Source organism: Cyprinodon tularosa, unplaced genomic scaffold (assembly GCF_016077235.1).
Source record: "Cyprinodon tularosa strain WSP-4 unplaced genomic scaffold, ASM1607723v1 ctg558, whole genome shotgun sequence".
Classification (NCBI taxonomy): Eukaryota; Metazoa; Chordata; class Actinopteri; order Cyprinodontiformes; family Cyprinodontidae; genus Cyprinodon; species Cyprinodon tularosa.
In genome coordinates, this window is record NW_024039294.1 from 8,709 (window position 1) to 33,293 (window position 24,585).

At 39.6% G+C, this 24,585-nt stretch overlaps 1 protein-coding gene across 4 annotated transcripts in view; it reads right to left on the minus strand.

Annotated features, from left to right (window-relative positions):
- Positions 1-336: 336 nt before the first annotated feature.
- The window catches only part of abcc3 (ATP-binding cassette, sub-family C (CFTR/MRP), member 3), a 101,799-nt gene continuing 77,550 nt past the window's right edge, over positions 337-24,585 (minus strand). Inside the window, exons 20-31 of one of the 4 annotated variants that reach the window (XM_038305402.1) lie at positions 24,424-24,532; positions 24,125-24,281; positions 22,548-22,755; positions 20,605-20,918; positions 14,532-14,731; positions 8,850-8,976; positions 7,588-7,689; positions 7,007-7,153; positions 6,756-6,914; positions 5,194-5,360; positions 4,914-5,108; positions 337-1,144 (exon numbers count right to left, since the gene is read on the minus strand). In XM_038305402.1, coding sequence (XP_038161330.1) covers positions 1,033-1,144; positions 4,914-5,108; positions 5,194-5,360; positions 6,756-6,914; positions 7,007-7,153; positions 7,588-7,689; positions 8,850-8,976; positions 14,532-14,731; positions 20,605-20,918; positions 22,548-22,755; positions 24,125-24,281; positions 24,424-24,532 — 1,997 coding nt within the window. In that variant the 3' untranslated portion in view covers positions 337-1,032. Of the gene's footprint in view, positions 1,145-4,913; positions 5,109-5,193; positions 5,361-6,755; positions 6,915-7,006; positions 7,154-7,587; positions 7,690-8,849; positions 8,977-14,527; positions 14,732-20,604; positions 20,919-21,823; positions 22,135-22,547; positions 22,756-24,124; positions 24,282-24,423; positions 24,533-24,585 lie in introns of those variants that run through there. The other 3 variants (XM_038305403.1, XM_038305404.1, XM_038305405.1) reach the window with 3 other exon arrangements.

A 24,585-nucleotide genomic window follows, 5' to 3' on the forward strand; every position in this document is an offset into this window, starting at 1 on the left:
AAAATTGGAAAATTTTAAGATTGTTGCATATTTCATTAGCATTGTGTTGGGGCGATGGGGACAGGCGGGGCTTGAAAATTCCCCCTTGTCCAAAGTGGGGAATGACAGAAAAAGTTTGAGAACCACTGCCTTAGATGTTCTTATGTTCATGTAATTATCATGTAATGTACATGATAATTAAAATTCACCTGTCTGTTTAACCCAACTCAAAGTATTCATAACTATCATATCCATGTGATAGAAGATTTTAATCAAATTGCTAAAATGTTCCCATTAGTGTATAGGAAGGTTTTATCTGGTGAGGGTGAGACCAACACTGAAGAACAGAGACTGATATTCCATTGTCATATGTATATTTTTTTTTTAATAAAGGCATTATTTTCATATTTTGGTGGTACAGAATTCAAGTTTTTATAAATTTGGTTCACAGAAAGATCACACATTTAACTGAGAAAACATTCCAAGAAAATACAAATCTCTCCAGAGTAACTTAAATAAATGTACAGTACAAAAATAACATGGGTTCTTATCACAGAAGTTGTTTTTTTGTCTCTTATAAGGAAGGTACAGTGGCACAATCTTCTTCTTTGTATAGTAAAATAAAAGTTCATCCTTTTTTTTTAGCTGTTTTGCAGCAGTCAGCCCAGTTAAAATATGATACATTCACTGGCTTTCTTATCCCACTGGCAGAAGGCACAAAGGAGCAGGCTTGGATCAAGTAGCATCCGCGCATATGGCTTTATTTCCTATTAAATGACATAAGGGAAATTCTAAGGGTGGTTGGAGGATAAAAAAATTGAGACCTGATGTGTTTTTTTGACGACAACTGGAACTTTTCCCAAGCGCTATTTGATCCAAGCCTGCAAGGAATTCAGGCTTCATTCAAAACGAGCACAAAGTGCCGATAAAAAAAAAAAAAATCAAAACAGAAAAAAACAATAACAACATGTAGTAAGTCCAAATAAGTGATGTACAGCTCGGCTGCCAGGTTTAAAGCCCAGAGTGGGGCTGCGGTGAGCTAAGCTGGCCGCGCTACTGTGCTAGTCCTGCATCTTTAGCCATGCCGTAGAAGATTCCTCTTTGCGATATCAGGTTTGTGGGGGTATCAAACTCTGCTATCTGTCCCTTGTCCAACACCAGCACTCTGGAACAGGAGAGAGAACAGAAGAGTTACGGACAGGCTGCAGCTTTTCCATCAGCAGAACAGAGAAGAGAAGGGTGAATGGGTTAAGGGTGTTTAAGTGGGCATTGGTAAGCAGGACCAAATGTTCTGCAAAAACAATCTAGAAATAAGTATTATTTACCATTAATGTAAGCAGGTAAGTAAGATGATCAACCAATGGAATGAGTATTTCTACTCTTTAGATAAGATAATTAGATAATATGCACTTGAAATAAGACAATGCAATTGCTATTTTTCTTATCTTAACTTGCCTTGTTCCTTTGGAAAAGTGTCTTCCTCACCTCTTCATTTAAAAAAAAATCTCTTTTAAGAAAAATTACTTATTTAAATGACATTTTTTTGCAGTGTGGGACACGCTGGGAGTGAAGAAGCAGAGTCGCCTGCAGAGCAGCTGTCGCTTTAACAGAATAGCAGCAACGATCACCATCTCTTTTATCCCTGAAGAGTCACCCTTTAACACCCCTGCTTTCTTTCATTATCTATCAGACGGTAAATCCAAAGACCGGCTCCCTTCCAAACGATCAGAACTCAGCTCAATTCCCCAAGATGGATAGTGACGGTAAAAGCTGCTAAATATTATATAAGCAACGTGAACACCTGCCCACCGTGACGGGAAGCTGATCTTTTAGACACTTGTGTGTCGGCGACGGCCATAACCGGAGGCATTAAAGGGATCATTGGAAGGATAAAGGCTGCTGTGATCAATAATTCACATTAATTTCTCATAAAGCGTCAACACTGTCTAGCTGAGGGTTCGCCTAACTTCTGGGTCCAAATGTTCACCACATGCTCTTCTAGAAAAACGTCTCACTTTTAAACAACTTTGTGTTCTTTCATATTCAGCCTTTAGTTTTTCTGTTTGGATTTTATGCAACTGACCAACTCTTGGTATGGATTTTACACGAGTACAAATCGAACAATCTGAAAATATAGTGACAGGTACTGGTATTCAGCTGCCGTCAGTCTACAGCATGAAGACAAACCTCTCTCTGGTCGCACAGCTGCTGGTTTCTTTATTTTTCTACAATTTTCCACATCTATATTTTACCGTTTTAGTTTATGTCTAGACTTTGACTAGACCATCCCAACATGTAAATTCATTTAAAATCTAAACCGTTCATTTCATTGTGGCTCCAGAATCAGTTTAAGATTGTGGCCCTGTTTGGAGGGGACTTCCGCCCCCTCTAAGATATTTTCATCTGAGATTAGGAGTCCCCTTCCTGTAGAAAAGCAAGTATCTGGCAGCAGCGTCATTGGTGCAGCATTATTTCTCCCTTACATCGTTACTTTCTATGGAGGGAAAAACCTTAACCCTTTCCTCATCTCACTAGAGGACTTTCTTATACGCGCATTTATTGTTCCTGTATGTGGCTGAAAGCTGATGGGCTTTATAGGATTTTCTCCTGTTTTAGCAATCTTCATGTGGAGAACATGAGTGGTAGTTACAAGATGGATTCCTTCACCCCTCTTTTAAACTATCTGTTCTACATCAGTTTAGATAAAGCACAAAGTTTCTTCCCATCCACTATCAACCTTATCAGCAAGGCCCAGAGACCCCACTGCTTCTTTCCCTCCCCCATTCAGTACCTACAATCTACACCAACGTAGCATCTCCAGACCTCCCTTGTTACATTAACGCACAGTCTACTGTGTATATAGTATACAGCTATATACTTTGAGGTAAAAAAATGTTGATGCGTCTCTTTTCTTAGTCTCACAGGCTCCAAACGAAGGTCATGAGAGATAAGAATGAGTTACACAACCTCCTTCATGGCAAAAAGGGGAGGACTGTTGTTTTGAGAAGATCCATCTCAGTGAAAGATAAATTAAACTAAAAGGGAATGGCCTTGATGAACTCAAGCTTCGATGTTCAAGTGTGAGAAAGTTCTTCATGCAGGGGATGGGTTGGTTCACCTGGGGGGAGTGTGTGTATGATTTTGTAAGGAATAAATGTATGTACAGATATGCCTCAGTCAGAGCGCTCCATCTCTCCGTCCGAGGATGTTAAACAAATTTGAACATTATTTCTTGCAAGAAATGCCTCCGCCTCAGCTTCCTAACTCCACATACTATATATTGTATATAGTATACTGCATGTTTTATATTGCATATAGCTATAGATTCTGTATTCTGTATATATATATATATATATATATATATATATATATTAGAGGTGGAACGGTTCACAAAATCCACGGTTCGGTTCGATTCACGGTTTTGTGGTCACGGTTTTCGGATCGGTTCGATTCGGTGTATGTTGATTGTTACACCGAAATCCCATAAAAATTTATGAAATTAATGAAAAAATCCCCCAAAAAATAATGGATTGTAATTATTTTAAATGATCCGCGGAAACCCTGGATCATTTCCATATGTTTTGCTGCTTTGAATTTAATCATTTGGCGCATGCTCTCTACCATCTCCAAGGGACTCAGAGGGGAGCGGACGGGAGCCACAGTGGAGGCTGTAGGCTTTGCTTTGTGCAGCCGGTCTTTAGCGCAGCGGGGCGGAGCGGGGGTTGCTGACGGAGTATGAGGGATTTCAGGGTTAGCATGACATGTTGGTCATGTTGCTGTTAGCCTAAACAAAACGTGTTGCACATTGCTCGCACACTGTTGCACTTTTATCCACAACTTTCCGCTGTCATCGTAGGTCACTCTAAATGCAAAGCGCTCCCATACAGCAGACCTATAAAGTGCTGCTGGCGCGTTTTCCAACTCCTGTTCTTTCCCTCTCGCCATTCCGACACAATTCTCCACAACAACTGATTTTTTTCTGCTACACCCGGCTGTGCCGCTTCGCTTCTTCTTCTTCTTGTTTACTACTGGTGGTTGGCTTTGGTCGCAGTACCGCCACCTTCTGCTCTGGAGTGTAAACGCTTCGCCTATGAGAAAAAGGAGCAGCGCATGAACCGAACGAAACACACGCGAACCGAACCGAGACAGTCGAACCGAACGATTCGGACGGTTTTCATAAATCGTCCCATCCCTACATTTGTCTGCACCATCAACACCAAGTCAAATTCCTTGTTAGTACAAACCTACTTGGCAATAAAACTGATTCTGAATGTTTCAGAAGGGCTGTTATAAGTTGTTTTTTTCAGATCAAATAATGAACTATTAAACTGCTAGATGATCTGAGCTTAAGATATTACTTTCTAGCCTTATCCTTAATTGTACAGCAGCTTTTTTCCTTCTGCTGTGTTCCTTGGTCCTCATAAGACTCTATAACCACCACTGTTCCCAACAATCTCAATAAGTTGTTACATGCATGCTGATGTTGCACAGTTTCTACCTTAGTCAGTTAAATAACATGCTGCTCTCATTTTGCACTTCTTTGATGTTGCTGCTATTTTCAAATATGCATTACTATATTGGTTATTTATTCTCCAGGTGCAGTTTTATATTTTATATAAAACACTTTACAGTACAGTATTTTATTTTTTTTATCTTTTAACTCTTCACTATTATGTTATTCTTATACATTCTTATAAGCTCCACATTTATGTGATCATTCTTTTCTATCTTTATTTTATATATTTTTTGCTGCCGCAAAAAACAGAATTTCCCCATTGTGGGACAATAAAGAGATTTTCTATTCCATTTTACTATATCTACAAAATCCTGATAAAACTGCATTAAAGTTTTTAATGTGACAGGATATGAAGAATGTTTTCTTGCCCAGACTTGTCCCACTACAGCCTATGGGGAATACACATTATCAGTCTAACCTTGTGTAGTCCATAATAGTGTTCAGTCTGTGTGCGATGGTGAAAACGGTGGATTCCTCAAATTGAGTCCTGATGGTGGACTGGATGAGATCGTCCGTCTCCAGGTCGATAGCAGCTGTAGCTTCATCCAGGATGAGAATCCTCGTCTTCCTCAGCAGAGCTCGAGCCAAACACACCAGCTGCCTCTGGCCCACACTGGAGATAAAACAGAGAACCAGTAAAACCAGTCTGTAAAAGGAGAGAGACACATCATTCCATTTCTCCTCTCTTTTAAACCCACCTGAGGTTCTCTCCTCCCTCTGAACACTCCATCTCCAGTTTTGCCGACTGGTTGCTGACAAACCTACTGAGGTGGGAGTGTTCCAGGGCTTTCCACACCTCTTCATCACTGTACTTGTCAAACGGGTCCAGGTTCATCCGCAGCGTCCCAGAGAAGAGGACAGGCTCCTGAGGATGGACCACACAGTGATCAAGACATAAAAAAGACTGAATCCATTGATATTTTACGCTCTTATGTTGATCAGAACCAATAAAGGCTGATTTATGCTCAGAAACCAGGTGGTCTGCGTGTGTGTCCCAGTAAAAGCAAATGAGCCCCCCTCCTTCCGCAGACACTCTGCTGCCCCTCTCCAAAATCGTAGGTGACCGCAGACAGGAGGCCTCTGATTGGTCAAATCTACATCCGCTCTACACTATGCGTGTTTCCTGTTTGGTACCTTACCGGCTTGTTTTGTTTGTATGACCGCTATCGTGGAAAATGACTCGTGAAGATGGACCAGCTATAAGAGCGAGGTGCGTGAGAATGCTGGGACCATTTTCCCACCTGGATCCCCGCTCTTTTTCGCCCTCATGTCCCTCCGTTCTCACACAATGTTTCCCCCACTTCCTCACCACCTCGGCTGTATCTACCCACAACTAGTTGGTGATTGTCCCTCTTGCGTTGTGGCGTGGAATAACATCGCAGACCACGCTTCTATATTGGCTATAATTTGTTACTATCTAGAGACTATTAATAAAAGGAGGCGAAATGCAGCTCCAGACGAGCAGAGCGTGTGATGACGTCAGGAGTACGCTTCTGTTCCAATTGACGCAGATTTACTCTGTGTACTCCCATTCTTACAAAGTCCATACTTTCCTGTGTTCTTGTCAAGAACGTACTTGCGAAGACACAAGTCCATACTCCAAACATCCATGGAGAAGCAGTATTTAGCTCCTACGCTCCCTTGATCTTAAACAAACTCCCAGAAAACCGTAAAAGTGCTGAGAGCCTGAGTTTAAATCAAAGTTAAAAACCTATTTGTTTAGAGCTGCTATTAACTGGTGAAGTTATACAGTTAACTGAGGTATTAGTTTAAGCTTGTTTTCCAGTAGTTTATTTGCTTTACTACCTGGCTTTGTCTTTACTTTCTGCTTTATTTTCCTTTTATTTTATTGTTAAATTCATGGGAAGCACTTTGAACTGTGCTATTATAAATTAACTTTCCTCATAGGCCCGTTTCGCTCTGCTCAGAATCTGGAGATTTAATTAAATCCTACTGGACTCTTCCATCAAACTGGAAATAGGTTGTAACCAATTCTTTTACCAACACGGACACCAAAACCTCCTTTACTTTGCTTTTTGTGGATCTGTGAAGGGTCAATAAAGTTTCCTTCATTAGTCTTTTACAAGCTATAATAATTTTTGAGCCATCTTCATATAAAGAGCTTCCAATACAACCTGCAGCAAACCAAATATGGCGGATGTTTTACCACACATGCACTAACTGACACCAGCAGTTCAGACTGTCATCATGTGGACTGAAGCTCCCTCAGTAAGGTCTGTGTGAGGCAGACGGTTTGTACCTGTGGAATGATGGTGAGTTTGGACCTCAGGTCGTGCAGACCTATCTCGGATATCTTCACGCTGTCAATGGTGATCTCTCCTCCTGCAGCTTCCAGCAGTCTGAAGAGCGAAAGCGTCATGGAAGATTTCCCCGCTCCGGTGCGACCGACGATGCCGATCTGCTCAAAAAGCAACAGGAGCCGTCAGAAGGACCCCTTTCTGGCCAGTAATGGTGCCAGAGTAAAAATCTATCTGGTGAACGAGCCGCCACCTTCTCTCCTCCTTTCACGCTTAGTGTGATGTTCTTCAGCACGAGGTCCAGACCCTCGCGGTACCGAACGCAGTACTGGTTGAACTCCACGTTCCCCTTCATGGGCCATTCAGGAGGAGGCTTTTTGTCCTCCACCTCCCATGGGGCCTGTGAAGGAGAAGAACAAAGCTTTTCTGACACTGGTCTCCTCTGCAGCCTGAGCGGCCTTCAGCAGGAGGGACATTTTGTTTCACTTCAAAACAAAAGCTTTTTATCCGACGTGCAGCAGTCAGTTAACAGGGGGGGTGGGGGGCTGCAAAAGTACAGGCTGTACAAAATGCCCTGTTTGTGTTACGCAACAGGCAGAGGGCTTGTTGGAATCAGGTAACGAAACATTTCTGGTTCTAGTTATGCTTTATAGGTCTTGTGCTCTTTGAGCTGAGAGGCTTTATGAAATGTTGCTGAATTCCTGTGTTTTTTCAGGGGGGGTAGTGGGGAGAGTGGAGGCAGCCATCATTTTAAAGTGAACACATGTTGGGTCCTGCATTAGCTTCTGTGGAACATCCACGGTCCTTAACTTGGCACATTTTAAATCAACAAACCTCAGTCTCGGTTTCTGAGTACTCCTTCACTCTCTCCACCGCTACGATGTTGTTCTCCAGGTCTGACGTCATCCGGACCATCCAGTTCAGGGACATGGTCACCTGTTCAAATAAACCGGGTTGTAACAGTATTTATGTACTGTTTGTTGACATTCACTGACAAATTTATACATATTAGATGTTTTTGACTACTTCTGTGCAAAAAATACCTCTACTTAGCTTCTTCTATCCTCCAAACAACTCACAACTTCCAGCTGAGGAGAAGCATCCTTACTGCCACCACCGTGCTTCAGCATGGGGAGGCAGCATTTAAGTGGATGTTCTCATCCACATCTACAATCTGAGCTAAAAGCTAATTCTGTCCAATAGCACTGCTTTCTTTTAACAACTGCTTTCTTCTTTGCACTCAAGCAGTATCTGGTAGATTTACAAACACTTGGACTTATTGGGGACCTAAATAATACAAAGAAAGACTGGCCGGATCTTTAAAGATTCAGAGAAAAAGGTGCACTGCAAAAACGATCTAGAAATGAGTGAAAATGTCTTAAATAAAGTGTATTTTCCCTTAATTTGAGCAGGTAAATAAGATGATCTGCCATTGGAATTAATACTTTTACTCTTAAAATAAAATAAGTAGATAAAATGCACTTGAAATGAGACAGCAATATTTTTTTCTTATTTTAAATGTAAATTGTCTGTTCCATTGGCAAAGTATCTCTCTTTCCTCCTCAATTAAAGAAGAAATGCACTTATCCTAAGAAAAAATAACTTGGTTAGATTTATAATTTTTGCAGTTGATTTGCTGAGATAAAGTTAAAACATGCAAACGGGGTTGGTTCTGCCATTTAAATTAGTAGATTGCATGTTCTGCAGGCCGTTTGAGAGTGGCTGTAGAGGAAAGAGGAGGTTCCAAACCTTGGAGTTCGATCTAATAATGATTAAAAATTTGATTTAATATAATAAATACTAAGTAAATTATGTTTATAAAGCCATTTATATAGGAAGCTATATTCAAGTGCTACAAACAAAAGTAAAAAATAAAATGACAAAAATAATGAAATCTAAATATAAAAAAATGAAATATAATGAGAAAGCTTTCTTTGTTGATTAACTTGTGTGAATAGATACAGCTGCTATGGGATAAAACTCTGATCTTTTTTTAATACGAAGGAGTAAAAAAAAAAAAAAATCTGTTGTGAGGAGGAGAGATGGGAAGCAAATTCATAATCACATGTTTAAAAAAAATCCACCGCTGCAGGTACCTGGAGAGCGTATGACACAGACAGACCCACGAGGCCTGGGTTCAGAGTGTTCTTCCCCCCCACGGCGAAGAGACCAGCAAACAAAACGATGCAGTTCCCGATGAACTCGATGCGTACTCCCAGCCACCTGCGTGACGACAGGGTTCCGGTTAAAAGCTGATCCACTTCATGAGGACACAATTATCCTTCTGTAAGACCTGCTCGATTCTGTGGTTTTTCATGCTTTAGCTGCAACTTCTCTAACCTCCTTACCATTGAACAGCTGCTGCTCTCATAGGGAAAGTTTCTATATTATAGAAGGAGGATGTTGCTTTCAATCTAAATTATAGCTCTCTAATCAAACATTTTATGATATTTTATATGGTTGCTGGTAGGTTGATGCCTTAAAGGAATAGTACACCCAAAACATGATTAGCCATCATTTTCTACTCACCCCCATGCTGAACAACACTCTGGAGTACTTTTTTGATATCTCAAATGCATCTGGAGATCTGGGAGGCTCCTTGCTGTCTGCTGACATTCAAATAATGGAGGTCTATGGCGCCCGAGACAGAAAGGTCACAACGCTACGGAAGCCGGCAGACCAAACCAGATGAAAGTGCGCATTCAGCGTCTGCTCTGCCAATAATGCAAGCGTAGAAGAAGAAATGTGCTGTTTACCTGTGCAAAGAAAGAAACAACGAAAGAAAAATGTCTGAGGACTTCAGTGTTGAGGAAGAGAATGAGTTCTTTGAGGAGCTGAATGCGCTGGTTTGGTCTGCCGGCTTCCGTAGCGTCGGGATCGCGCAGGTGCGCGCTTTCAGGAAATCCTATACACTACTGTTTATGCTCTAAAAACATTCTAAATGACTTCGTTTCGAGTAAATTCTGGATGCTACCCACTCAGGACACTTGGAATACATTGGACGAGCAGTATGGAGGAATATTGACACGTTTTTTGTGGACTTTTATGGACCTTTCTGTCTCGGTCACCATAGACCTCCATTATTTGAATGTCAGCAGACAGCAAGAAGCCTCCCAGATCTCCAGATGCATTTGAGATATCAAAAAAGTACTCCAGGGTGTTGTTCAGCATGGGGGTGAGTAGAAAATGAAGGCTAATCAGGTTTTGGGTGTACAAAACATGATGGTAACCTTTAACCTTTAACCTTTGGACCTTTAACGATGGTAAATTAAGCACTTATACTAATCCATTAGACTTAATACAATTATTCTCCAACGCAGAAAAATATACTACTGCCTAGAAGGAGAGTCCACAAGAGGTTGATGATACATAAAGATGTTTTTTAAAGAATGCATGTAAAATCAATACAAAAAAAAAAATTAAATAAGAATGAGGAGGCTAGGATTTTTAGCAACAGCAGGGATCTGTCTTTTAGGTCTGGGGGGGTGATCATCTTGATCATCTTATATGGAACCAGCTCCTTAGTAAAGGCATAAACAGGATCCTAGGGGAGAGAAAGGCTTTGTCCACACATCGTCTCAGTCCCCGGTATAGAGCACTAAATATTGTATAAAAATGCCCGAATGTCTAGTGGATGAAAAAGTAATTGATTTAAAATTTCCCACAATGCGCCTTAAGAAGTAGTGAGTGTCACTCCCCGATCCGTCCTGGAAGCACGATCCATCCTGCGCAAACAGAAATACATCCGGGTGTCCATAAATAATGTAATTATGGTACTAAAACTACTACTACTACTTATTTCTATCCCTAACTCACTAAAGAACACTAATACACATCTTTAAAAAAAAATTTTATGACTCTTCTGAGACAATTTTATGCTTTTTACATTTTCTTCGTTAAACTGCTTCTCTGACGTCATCATCAGCATGCTCAGAGCAAAATATGATTAAGCCATATTTATCTGCATTTAAGTTGTTTCCTTCTTTAAATTACGCACTTTATATCATAAGATTAAAACTAAATGAAAACACAATACTCAAAAAGACTAGATTTATGTTTAAATCCAAAGCCAAAAAAAGTTAGCCACCAGATGTAGCGTCGAGTCCCATTTCTGGTGCAGATCGGGCAGAGACGACTGATAAAACCGAAAGGATTATAAGGCATTTATTTTCTCAGGAAATACTTTATTAACCTTTAACACATTATATTTTAGTATGTTTACTATTTTTTGGGAGGGGAAATGTCATTTAGGTCTTTTTAACAAAATAAAATCGAGGATGACCCGGATGTATATCTGGATGCGCATTCAGAACGGATTGTGCTTCCGGGACGGATCGGGTAGTGACTGTGATCGTCCACGGTCACTATTCAAGTAGATATATCCCAGAATGCTTTGCATAGTGGGCATAACGGGATTTGTCTAGGACCCGAGAGAGAACAAAGATGGTGCAGGCCCCATGCATTTTTATTAGGCTTAAAGTGGAAAAGATGCTTTTTATAAAATGCAATTTAAAAAGAATGCAACTTGTGAAACTCAATCTGAAAGAGAAATTTTAAATTTAAATCTTAAAAAAAAATATATAAAATTGGGAATAATAAACAAAACATTTGTTAAGAGTAACTAAAGTTACTCTTAACATTTTCATTGAATGACATTTTTAAAACTTGCATTTCTAAATTGTATATATTTTTTTGTTTCTTTTTTGTTTAAAAAATGTTTTCCATACAATAATACTGGAAAGCAATGTTATTGTTTTTGCCGGGCCATGTTGGTCACATTTAGAGTGAAAACGACTTTGACTCGATGCAGATAAGCAAACTAATCCAACTGTTGCTTTCTGTGTGTGTGTTCAGGCTGCCGTAGCATTACATCAGTTTGCTTAGTAAATCAACAACTATGATAAAGCAAACATGGGGAAAAGTTGGTGAACAAAGGTTCTGTGATGAGAGATGTTAGTGAATATCCACAGACACCCTCAGGTGTTTATTTTTGTAGTGATATGAACTGTTCAATTAAAATAGTTTTGTAATCTAAGTAAAGTTTTCCTGTTTGAATTAACAGTCTGCCTTAAAAAAAAGATTTTCATATATGTCAACCTTGTTCATCATAAATAACTCAATAATAAATGTTTCTCTCCAACTTCCTCTTTTTTAAACAATGTCAAGTTTGTTGCTGGAATTCAATCATACAGCTAAGCATGATTAAAAAAATAAATAACTGGAGCTGCTAAAGTATAGTTAACCTCTTCAAACAAACTGCCTCACTAAACTATTCACTAAATCCTCCAAATAATTTAATCCAGGAATTCAATCTCTTTCATGGCCACAGGTTTGTTATAAAAAGCACCGCTGCAGGCAAACTGTTTCTACAAACATTCGTAAAGGACTGAGCAGGAGATCAGTGACCTCCAGAGTGGACCTGTTACAGGTGAACTGTGTAATAAGTCCAGCTAAGAATCTCCTCTCTACTGTAAGCTATTAGTGTTAATATGATAAGCTGGAAGAAATAAGGAATAATTAATCGACACATGAGCCTTAGCAGTGGATGCTGAGGGGCTCAGTACACAGGTTTTTTAAACACTCTGTGAAGCAAATGGCTCCAAACCTGCACAAACACAGTACAACCAAAGCTTTAAAGTCGTAGGGAGACGGCTGTTCCAACCGTTCCATTTCCAAATTCTCCCGAGTGGTGCACGACTTTACACAAATGAATAGAGTGAATGTGATTGGTCGTTTATCAAGGGGGTGGGATTGTTGTCTTGTGTTCAAAATGTTTAATAAACAAAATAAAATAAAAAATAAAAAAAGGGTGCGGGATTGTTGTGGCCGGTGTGTCGGAAGCATCTTGCTAACCAGTTAACAACTTAGTGCTAGTAGGTTCCCAATGGAAAATTCCATTGGGACCAAGTAGCACTAAATTGGTGACTTAGAAACGACGCTGTCAAGGAACGCTATGGACAGAGGAAACATGCAAGAGGAGAGTTTTGTGTCGAGGTCATGGATGAGTCTCCTCCATCATACATTTTCTATTTAGAGGAGGAAAGCGGGGATGAAGATGTTGTGGAAGAGGACGCCAGGGGGGCAGAAGCTTGGTTTGGTGTAGAAGGCTTACAGCTGTACATGTTTGAGCCCTCGCCTCGCAACGCTGCCAGTTCTGTTAGCTCTACGCCTGCTGAAGACACAGAGGTCCATCTCCGTGAACACTGGGACAGAACTCAATATTGAAGTAAATTAGCTGCGACATATGAATCAAGATGCTATGACCGGAAAAATTTGATTGACAGATGACTGTTGATATTTGAGTGGCCGAATTTAGGTGCACAAGCTGAGGTATAACTAACTGGCCTGCATAAGATAATGAAAAGAAAAAAAAACACAGATTTTAAGATAGGATTTTCTTTTTTAAATAGAAATTTTCTCAATTTTGGGACAATATTGTCTGATAAAGAGTACATTTATATACATGTTTAAGTCAGAATGATTTGAAATTTAAGTATGACTTCCCTACGACCCTACGATGTATTGCCACTGGTGGTAACCAGTGGATGTAGAGCTGAAAAGATGGTGTTACTGGACTCTGCACTGTGTCAATGGTTAGGTATGGATTTTTCAAAGGACATTTAGGTCCAATGAAAGGAGCTCTAAATGTTGTGGCACCAAGACAGCAGGAGCTGGCAGGAGTTTGGATTCTGACAGGATTCTTTTGGGCTTCATTCTCACTGCAGCTCTTAAGAATTAATCTCAGTTTTCTACTAAAAGCCATATTCTTCTGGAAGGTCATTCATATTGCTTTGATATGACTCTAGCGTGAGCTGTTTGCTGCTCCATGTTGAGTCACATGCACAAAACAAGAAATAGGTGTTAAATATTAAAGTGTATTGTTGCATTTTATAATCTCTGGCTGCCAGCTGAGGTCAAAGTAATGATTTAAGGGATAGGAATGTAAACAAATTCACAAAGACAAGTTCATTCAGAACCTTAGGATGTAGAGGACATCTTTTATTTGTGTCAGCACCTCTCTCTCCCATCCTTAGGATCTATTGTATGGCACTAAAACGGGAGAGCGATTACCAAACATCCTACATCCCTCATCGACACTTCTGCAGCCGTCCAATCCGGCCTGGATGGAGGTTTTGCTCTATATATGAATAAATTAATGCTCTATATATGAATAAATTAATGCTCTATATATGAAAGTTTAAAATCTCACTGTCCCACTGAGCAATGCTGGAATAAACACCGTCCATTAGATGTCCATAAGCTGAGATGTCAGGGTTCAATCGAGTGCGTATTGATTTTTCCCACTTCAATCACATTTAAATGATCACATATGAGTCACTTTCAGGAACGGATATGGACGTGTGTGAAAGCTGACTGGAAAGAATCGAATATGGACCAGATCTGATTGTTTCAACTTGTTCTAAAGAGTCTAAATTAGTAATTTGCCTGTAGTAATCTGACCTCATTGATGTAGTTTTAGATTAACTGAAAATATTCCAGTTAAAATGCTTCCAGTTAAAAAGACTCAAACTTGAGGAAAACCTTTCCAGGAGAGCTAAGGCGTCATAAATAAATCACCCCGCTGATGCCTCAATCTATTTTAATGCATCTGGGATTATAGACCCATCATTTCATAATATTATCTGAGCTGGTGAAATGTTCATATTTTGTATAAGTTAGGCGCGTAAATCAAAAGGCGTGTGTTGCACTGTAATAAGTCTGTTATAACCAAACCGGAAAAGAGCTGCTGATCAGCGGGATAGAGGCAGGAGACTTACCTGTTGGACACTATACCAGGGTAGTAACTCTTTTGGTTATCATCCACCTTCATATCATTCATGTGAACAAAGGCATCGTGCCTGCCATAGGCTCGGATTACGCTCGAGCCAGTGATGGTCTCCGAGAAATGGGAGTATATCGGGGAGCGGCTGACCGACTCCAGACGCTTAAGCTGCCGCGACGTGGCAACGTAAAATCTCTACAGGCGTAGGAGGAAGGAGAGACACAAACATTAAAACATGATGAGGCTTTAAAAAATGCTCACAAATAAATGCACATAGATGAGTCCACACACACATACACGCACACACTCACACACACACATAATAACAGCTATAGTAAGAATAAAAGCAGCTTATTAAAACAAAACACCTGCAGAGTTTTTTTGATATTCCAAGTTAGAGAATTTTGAGTAGATGCCAATCGCCAGCAGCTCACCAGCGCTGACCTCAGGAATGTTTCACTCTGCACAGCAGCATGTAAACACTTTAATGAATTCATCAGCATGCTGCTGGATGGATGAATGTTGCAACAATAACTCCAGCCGAGCTTTCTGCAGGACAGCCAGCAACAGTGGAGGGTAACTGCTGGTGTTTTGTTTTTCATTACAGACAAAGCATATTGCCTTAAAAAAAACAAAAAAAAAAAACATTTATAGTCTTGTAAAGAAATTAATTTGAGAGTGTTAGAAGCATAGAGGCTTTAGTATCGACAACATGCCCTCAGGTGGTTCCCAGCTCATTTCAGAGGAATAAAGAGTCGTGCAGCAAAGGGAAAAGCATGCAGGGTGGATGTCATGAACAAAGCAGCAGGATTAATATGAACTTGTTGTTACTGGATTTGTTCATTCGAATGGTCCAGGTAGAATCAACACACACAGTCTTCCATTAGTAAATATCAACGCCACTGCCCAGCATGGAAGCACCCTCAGATAGGTTTCAATCAGTGGCAAACATCTATGTCACTTCCTTAATGTTCCTAACATTTTATTACATTTTACATAGAGATTCTACTTGATAGATCAGGGGCTACCAAACATTTACGCCTGTAACCCCGAAAATAACACTGCACAAAATGTGACCCCTAGAAATACATTTAGGTCATTTACTCTGTGTTTTATTTATTTTTTATTTTTTTCCACAGTGTCTTGTCTGGCGATGTGGCAATAAGAATAATTGTCTTGATGCCAAAAAGAGCCCAAAAGATTTTACTTTCACAAGTGGAGCAGTACGGCTATCGCTATAGTGTTCTGCTTGATTTATGCATGTAATTAGCTTTATTATAAATCATGCAGAGAGTATTTCAGATTATATGGACACTGCAATGGGAAAGTATGTACTTTGTATTTATTTAATTGCCAAAATAATCATTTTAACATTTTTGTAATAAACCAGATGACCATTTAGATCCAGGATTTCATTTTTTAAAGATTTTGTGAATACAGGTATTAACTTAAGACGGAAGTCGCAATATTTCAGGGGGAAAAGGAGCTACTTGGTGGAGGTCTCGACATTCTGAGTGCTCTTCCAGATTTCTTTTTAACGGGGAACTCCGTTTTTTTTTTTTTATGACATTGGGCCCTTGATTTTAATTTATTACATCATGTTCTACTCACCCATATGAGCTTTTGTGTCATTTGGAGCTTTTCTGAAGATATTCTGTTAGGTTATATCCAAGTAACGGCTTCCTATGGGCAACGACTTGAAGGGACAAACTAAACTGTTCATAATTTATTCTTTATGGTTCGCCAGCATTCATAACATGTAGGCCAATCACTGTCCCCCAGACATCCCTCGGTTATATTTTTTATATATATTTTTTTTAAAACAATGTAGGAATAAACGATTACCACTTATGTCATCATTAGCAGTAATCAATTATTGAAATAATTGTCAATTAATTAAGTAATTGATTAATCATTAACTGGAGAATTGAGACTCTACAACCTGCATTTATCTGATAGAGTAGCCCACTTAGAGCATTAATTATACCAAAATTGTAAAAAAAAAAAAAAAACATCGACATTTTGCAAGCAAATACGATATCATCACAGTATTGCAACATCACTATATACTGCGATATTTTACCCAGCTATCAAAATGAAATGTATAGATAAAAAAAAAGCAAGTGCGCATGCTCATCAGAATCCATATCGATTCTGGTTTGAGTCAGTCCATGTCTTCTACTGACTGCCTCAACTGCAAAAATGGTCCTGCACTGCATAGCAGAAAGGCTCCGAGGCACTATCTACCAGATTGGAGGTGCAGTAGTAGCCCTTTCTCTATGACGGGGTATTATGGCCAGGCTAGAGATTTTATGCTCTGCTATTTCAAGAATAAAGTTTCAAAAAACGAGAATAAAGTTGTAATATTATGAGAATGAAGTCATCGTACCACAACCCGTTTCAGAAAGAAAGCTTCAAGCTCCGACCAGCATATGATGGCCGTCCAGCATCACCAAACTATAACCTGAGTCCACTTTGACATCCTGCCCAATTTGATGTTGCTGTGCTAAATGATTTCCTTATTTGTCAAACCAGAGCCAATGTATAACTTCACATAATGCTCAACATTGCATAATGCTCCTCATTTTAGGAGAGAATGTGCTTTTTGTAAGAGTTGCCATTAAGTACAACTTGTTTCTCATAATTTTAGGACTTTATTCTCCTAATATTACAACTGTATTCTGTAATTTTACCACTTTATTCTCATAATTTTATGACTATTCTCATTGCGAATTTATTCTCGTAATTTTACAAATTTATTCTCGTAATTTTAAGACTATTCTTGTTAATTTACGACTTTATTCTCGTAATTTTATGACTTTATTCTCGTAATTTCATGAATTTATTATTGGAATTTTATGACTATTCTCATTGCAACTTTATTCTCGTAATGTTACAACTTTATACTCGAAATAGAGGAGAAAAAATAAATCTCTTGCTTGGCCCTAATACTCGTCGTACAATTTCCCATCATTCCTTTAGGTAAAAATGTAGGGATGCACCTACATGAAAATCTGGGCTGATATCAACAGCTGTGCATCTACCAACAGATATTATATTTCCTTACCCTTTGGACTCCATTAAAAACAGACCACAGAGCAGACATTGCTTCTCTGCCTCAGTTAAAATCCACTATCGTAAATTACGTCAAAAGTACTAGCTGTGGTTCCATCCAAATCTCATGAGAATTTTGAGCAAAACTTTTGAATTTTGAATTTATAGACCCCCAGAGAAAACTCCAGCAGCCGCCACTGAACTGCACATACGCTGCATGCTGATGGGGATTTTTTAAAATATTAAGTTAAGTATTAAGATAAGATATTAAGCATTAAATTAAGCGTTAATGACCGTATGTTTTGCTCCTATGAATTAAAATAGTAATATCGAGCACGCTCTCCTCGAGCTCCAGTGAAGTCAAAGTGGAGCAGGACGGGTGGAACAACATAGGCTGTAGGCTTTGCGCAGGCAGTCTGGACGGAAAGGAGCAGGGCGGTCATGGAGGATGTAGGATTTCAGGGTAAGTGATGTTACATGTTATCCGGTTACCTCAGGAGAAAGGTTTCTATTGTTTGCTTTCCGGACGCTGACAGGGGAAACAGCTGCTCAGTAAATGTTCGCTAAATCAGAACTTATTTGACAAATTTTATTCAAGTTCCTCTTATGCACATTTCCTCTTTTGCAAAAACGTCAAAAACCACCTCAAGGAAACGCAAAAACCTTTTCCAAATCTTAGTAAGTAGATTTCTGCAAACTCTACTAATGCAATACAAAGAAATCATTAATGGAAGCAGTCGACTAAATAGCTGCTGCTTGCTTGTTAATATCATCGCAGTTATAGGATCAAAACCAATTATCTGAAAATGGACAACATTGGTCGATATCAATACTAATCCAGATATAATGCAAATCCCTACTTTAAAAGTCTCACGTTTCACCTGAAAAATTTTCATATTGCAGTATTTTTGGCAAGATAATCTAATCCTATGCAGGGATTTTTGCCTAAAAAAAACAATTTGAGAAGTTTCCACGTTTCTTATTTCTTGTTTGTTATAATGGATGCCTATTAATATTTTTATCTAGTGAATGTAAAACATTTTTCAAAACATATTTGTACGTCTACCAATAATAAGGAGCAACTTCACCAACAAGCGTCTGGCACAAATGAATAGCAGGAGGTACTTTTATATATGACATTCCTTTCCACCACATGTGGAATTTGAATTTACTTCCATGGCCCAAAACTTTTGTGATAAGGCCTAAATCCAAGCATGAAAAGCAGTGCTTTAAAATATCCACTGAGTTTAGGAATAAATACCTTCCAGCTACTTCCAAACCCTGGATGGCTCGCTACTGATGACATAAGGATAAGAATGCTGCTGAGGGTTATTGGCTGCAACAGATTGGGTTTCATTTTAAAAATGGTAAAACTTACCAAACACTGTCATCCATTAATGATTAAAAACTACAATTGTATTTTCCGGACTACAGAGCGCACCTTACTGGAAGCCGTGCCGACTACAATTTTTGAAAAAACTGGAAACGTACATATACAAGCCACTGATATCTACTGAACTGTTCTCCACCAACACTGTAGGGGGAGCTCTACATATCGCCCCTGGAGTAGGGATGAAGAAGAATGCTAGCTCCAATTAGCTTGTTGGCTTGGAGCAGTAAGAGCTTAATTGTCACTACCCGATCCGTCCCGGAAGCACGATCCGTCCTGCACATGAACCGACAGATATATATCCGGGTTTCCATAAATAATGCAACAACTTATTTCTATCCTTAACTCACTAAAGAATATTAATACACATCTGTAAAAACATTTTTTATTTTATTTTAATGTTTATGCTTTTTACATTTTCTCCGTTAAACTGCTTCTCTGACGTCATCATCATACATGCTCAGAGCAGTCTGGCGAAATATGATTAAACCGTGTTTATCTACATTTTTATTGTTTCTTTCTTTAGATTACGCCCCTATATAGTATAATGTTAACACGTAAGAAAAAAAAAAGATAAAACTCAAAAACACTAGAATTATGTTTAAATCCAAAGCCGGAAAAGTTAACCACCGGAAGTAGATCGGGCAGAGACGACTGATTAAAGAGGAAAGGATTTTAAGGCATTTATTTTCTTAGGAAATACATTATTAACCATTAACACATATTTTAGTATGTTTACTATTTTTGAGAAGGAAAAACGTAATTTAGGTATTTTTAACAAAATAAAATCGAGGATGACCTCGATGTATATCTGGATGCTCAAATGAGCTGATGGCGCATGTGCAGAACGGATCGTGCTTCTGGGACGGATCGGGTAGTGACAAGCTTGTTGGCTCACAGCAGTAAGAAATTCTACTGAAAGATGGGGCTTCATCAGCTCTTTATTTCAGCTCTAAAGGAGTTGTATTCATTGGTTTGGCAACCTTAACGAGGCAAATAAATATCAAAATGTGTGAATTTATTGTTCTTTATATATGTTCTTGTGCTAAATGAAAATTAGCCCCTTATTCTTTCATTTCTAACTTTGACTTCCCCCTCTGGCGGTTATGATAAATCAAAAGAAAAGCTGCTATTTCTTATAAGCTGCATGGTTCAAAGCGTGGGAAAAAAGTAGCGGCTTATATTTTGGAAAATATGGTAATTTCATCTTTACCTTGTGCATTCATATTTGAGATTTCCTAAAATAAATAATGGCCGCCTTTCTGGGCGTTAATACTTTAATTTGGGTTTCACAGCAGAAGGCATTTTTAGTTTGCTGACAGATGATTAAAGAAAAGCTGTTTTATAGTTCTTTAGATAACAAAATACCTTCAGTTTTACTGCAGCATAAAAATAATAATTTCCCATTTAAAAGCCTCTAAACCTGAACTAGAAGCCGAACCAAATGTTGCTACATGTAAAGCTGCTACCACTACAATCTAACAACACAAATCTAATCAGCGAGAGCCTAAAGCACTAAAACGGTGGTGATAACAACATATAGCAGTCTATATCACACTCGCTCAACAGCATCCACGCCCATGCATGTAGCAATCATGAGTTAGCACACTTGTTTCCTATTTACCTGAACCCACCAATAGAACACCATTAACGGGGCTACGACTAAGAGGAACATTGGGGTGAGGGCAGAGCATATGAGCAGCACATTCAGTGTGTACCAGAAAGTGCGCATCCATATGTCAATATTTTCTGGGATGTGGGAGTCTATAGCATCCACGTCTTTGCTGAAGCGGTTCAGTAACCGCCCAGTCGGGGTGCTCTCGAAGAAGGCCTGCGGGGCTCGCAGGACCCCCTGCAGCATGTTTCGGTGTGTGAGCTTGGCCGCCCGCAGCATACAGTAGGCCCGGCACAAAAGGCAGTTAGCCAAAATGAGCACACCTGCGAGAAGGGGGAGGGAGGGGAGGACAACACAACAACACCTGCGTTAAATGGATAAGGACCTGTTCCGCTAGTCTGCCCAAACAGACGCCTCTGGTGATTTTTTCCTCAAATCAACAGAAGCTTTTAACACCAAAAGAAGCCAGAAACAAGTCAAATCTGATTTCTGTTTAACACAGCCTTTTTTCCCTTAAGAAAAGTGGCTGTTTATTAAACATTGCTCATTTGTATGGCAGATTTTTTACCTATAAATGAGGAGCTAATGAGTCAGAATAGCTACTATTTCAGTTTAACAGTGCTACTTTAAAGTTCAAAATACATATAAACCCAACCACATGTTCTTATGCCAAAAGAGAATTAAGGTGCACTAGGTTCCCACAGCAATAGACTTAGTAGTGCACAGCATCATGGAGATATTTAGTATATCATTGATGTAACCATGACAACAGATTTGGAAGCCCCAGTATTACAAATACTGGTTTACTTTAAACAAGCTTTAAATAAAACCAAGTTGTATCATCATTGATCTACAACAAGAGGGCAGTAAGGAGCTATCTAAGACCATTTCTACTACTATAACTATTGTTTTCCCTTATTATGACACATGCATGTTATGTATGTGTGTGTGTGTGTGTGTGGTGGGTGTGGCAGCACGTTGCAGGCTGGACAGGAAGTTTATCGGCTGCAGGAGAGAGCAAAGTAAATCCAGGAGCAAAGAGGAGTAAAATCAGCGATCATCATCGACATCACATGCTAAAGAAAACAAAAAGCCATAATTGGAAGATTAGAAGATCTGCTGCACCAAACATACAGGCGGCATGCGACTCCAGGAAGAGAAAGGTCAAAGAGTCAGCGAGAGAACTTTATGGCACACAGAGCACAGAGGTCTGCCAGCATGGGAGTACCTGGACGACGACGTAAATGGCAGCTAGGGGTACAATGACAATAGCAAAATAGGGCGTGCTGCTAACGATAACAATCATGGTGGAGAGGGAAACGAAGAAGGTGCCGAGGAACATGAGGATGGTGGAGGGCAGAGCTTCGTCAATCACGTAGATGTCTTTGGAGAAGCGGTTGATGATGCGTCCTATGGGTGTGGTGTCAAAAAAAGACTGGGGTGTGTGAAGTTTGTTGATGAGCAGGTTAAAGTGCAACTTCTTTGCTGCGCCGATGTTCCCCATGGCTAGAGTGAAGGAAGAGATCATGACCAGGACACCTGGGAAGGGGATGAACCAAAGGAGAAATGAAAGGATGTTGTGGAATGAAGGTGGAAGGCAGAGACTCAGGCAGTGTGGAGAAATGACGGGTCACTAAGAGAGGAATAAACTATAAGTAATATGCTTCAATGCTTCAGGTCCACAGCCTCCTCCATGCAGGAAAAAGTGGCAAACAGGGAAATGTTACTGCTTTCTGAGGGCACAATTAAATCTTTCTGCAACAAAAGCATACCAACTGTAAATTAAATCCTTTCGGATCAATTTTTAATCACCAAGAAGCCATATTAATGGAAGCGGCTTCCTGTACCATAAATTCAGCCCGACTAGACTCAGTTTCACAACGAATAAGGAGTGCTTTGGCAAAGACACTTTGACACGACTTCACTGAGACAGTTGGTGTCCGATTTCTTACCTTGTGCAATGCCCAGAGCTGCGTACACCCCCACCCTCATGTTAACATTTTCCTTGGTGTTATTTAACGACGCGTCGTTGGTCCACTCGCTGAGCCAGATGTTCGCTCCGATGGAGGCGGCGCTCTGGCAGGCGTACAGCAGGCAAATGATCACCGACAGCACGAGTCCTACTGCCTTTGCGTACTCCAGAAACACTTTGGACTTAACCTGAAACGGCAAAGGTCAGATTCTCAGTGACATTACAGTTTCATTTTGAGGAAAAGATTCATTTTCTGCTGTTTTTTGTTAAATCTTTATGAAAGCATTGGTTGATAAAAGGTAAGTCCTAAATCCCATTAGGAATTTGGGTCTATCATTGATGATATATTTTGATAAGGCTGGAGCTAGGGATGTCTCCTCATTTGCTAACGTGTATGATGTATAATGTGATGATATGGCATAAAATACTTCTTTATCTGTTAATTGTGTTCACTTCCTGAGAAGTGAGCCCGCTTGGTAAGCAGCTGCCTTCTGTAACTAAGCAACTTCTTTGATCCGAGTAGGGTTGCCAACCGTCCCTTAAAAAAATGGAATTGTTCCGTATTTAGAAATAGAAGCACCTGTCCCGTATGTAGTGGAAAGAAAGCACTTTGTCCCACATTACTGTGAGAGTAAAAAATTGTCAGTAAAAAGCTAATGAAGAATGAACCACAGGGGCACGTTGGATACAAAACTTACGGTAAACTTTTTCCCAGGCCCTGTCCTGCGTTTCGACCAATGAGCTGACAACATATACGTTACGATCCAGAGAACCCTCCTCCTCATAATGATTTTTTTTTCTGTTTTAGCAACTGTAGCCTACAGTCATTACATTTCTCAAAGTAAAGCGATATTTACAAACTTGTAAATATGTTTAGAAGTTTGTACAAGTTTGATGTTGCACCAAAAATGTGCAACATTTATGTATTGTTTTATAATAATTTTTACAGTTTGAAGTTATGCAGGACAGGCTTATGTTTTAGATACTTAAAGTGAATTGCTGGATAAAAATTTCTTTTCCATGTGTTCATGTTACTCACAAATATGCATCTAGTTCAATGCAGATTTGAGTCAAACAGTTAAAAAAATAATTTCACACATAAAGGGGGGCTAAAAAAAAATCACAACGCCAGGAGGGATAACGGCAATCGGGTCAGCTGGCACCCACATGAGGTGTCCTTTTTTTTTTTTTTTTTTCAGGGAGTTAGCAACCCTAGATCTGAGTAAGATTACAATTTCTATCAAAATCTGTTGTCATGTCTCATGGTTAGGTTATGAAGTGTTATTTTAAGAGTTTGTCCCAAATGATCTCTTTTCAGGAAAACGAACTGGAGAGAGAAAGCTTGAAGGTTTAGCCACAGAGCTTACATTTAACAGGTCGCAAATATGGATCACAGGCAACCAGGGACAGCAATCGTCCATTAGCAGCAACTAGTAAAAAGCTTCATCCAAAGCAGCACTATTTATACGCTTCAAACCATTACTGTCCTTCCTAAATTCAACCCTCTTCCTCGACTCCTTTAACATCTATCACCTAGTGAGCAGAGTTTTTACTGACCCGTCCCGTTTCTGCTGCCTCCGCCTGGATAAGCTTTTCCATCTCCTGGGGTTTCTTCTTCTCCTGAGGCTCTGGATGCCTCCTCTGGCTGCAGCCGTGTCTCCTGACCGAGCGGCACCTGAGGTTATCACTGTCTCCTGACATAATGCTCATCTGTCTGCAAAAAGGAAGCAACATAAAAATAAATCTTTGTTAGTAGAACAATAAAAAACAAAAACAATGCTGTTTGGTTCCAGTAGGATGTGAACGCAGCCTGAGAAACAATATCAAACATGTTTAGTATTACTAATTTCTCCCACCTCATAAAGCTTTTCTTTGTTTCATTAAATGTGGGTTCATTATCCACCATGTCTGTGTGGTGGTTGCTAAGGACGTCGTCAGAGAACATCTCATCTTCAATTAACTCCTCTGTGAAAGCAGAAAGAAACTGTATGAAACCAATATCAACTGTTAATCTCAGC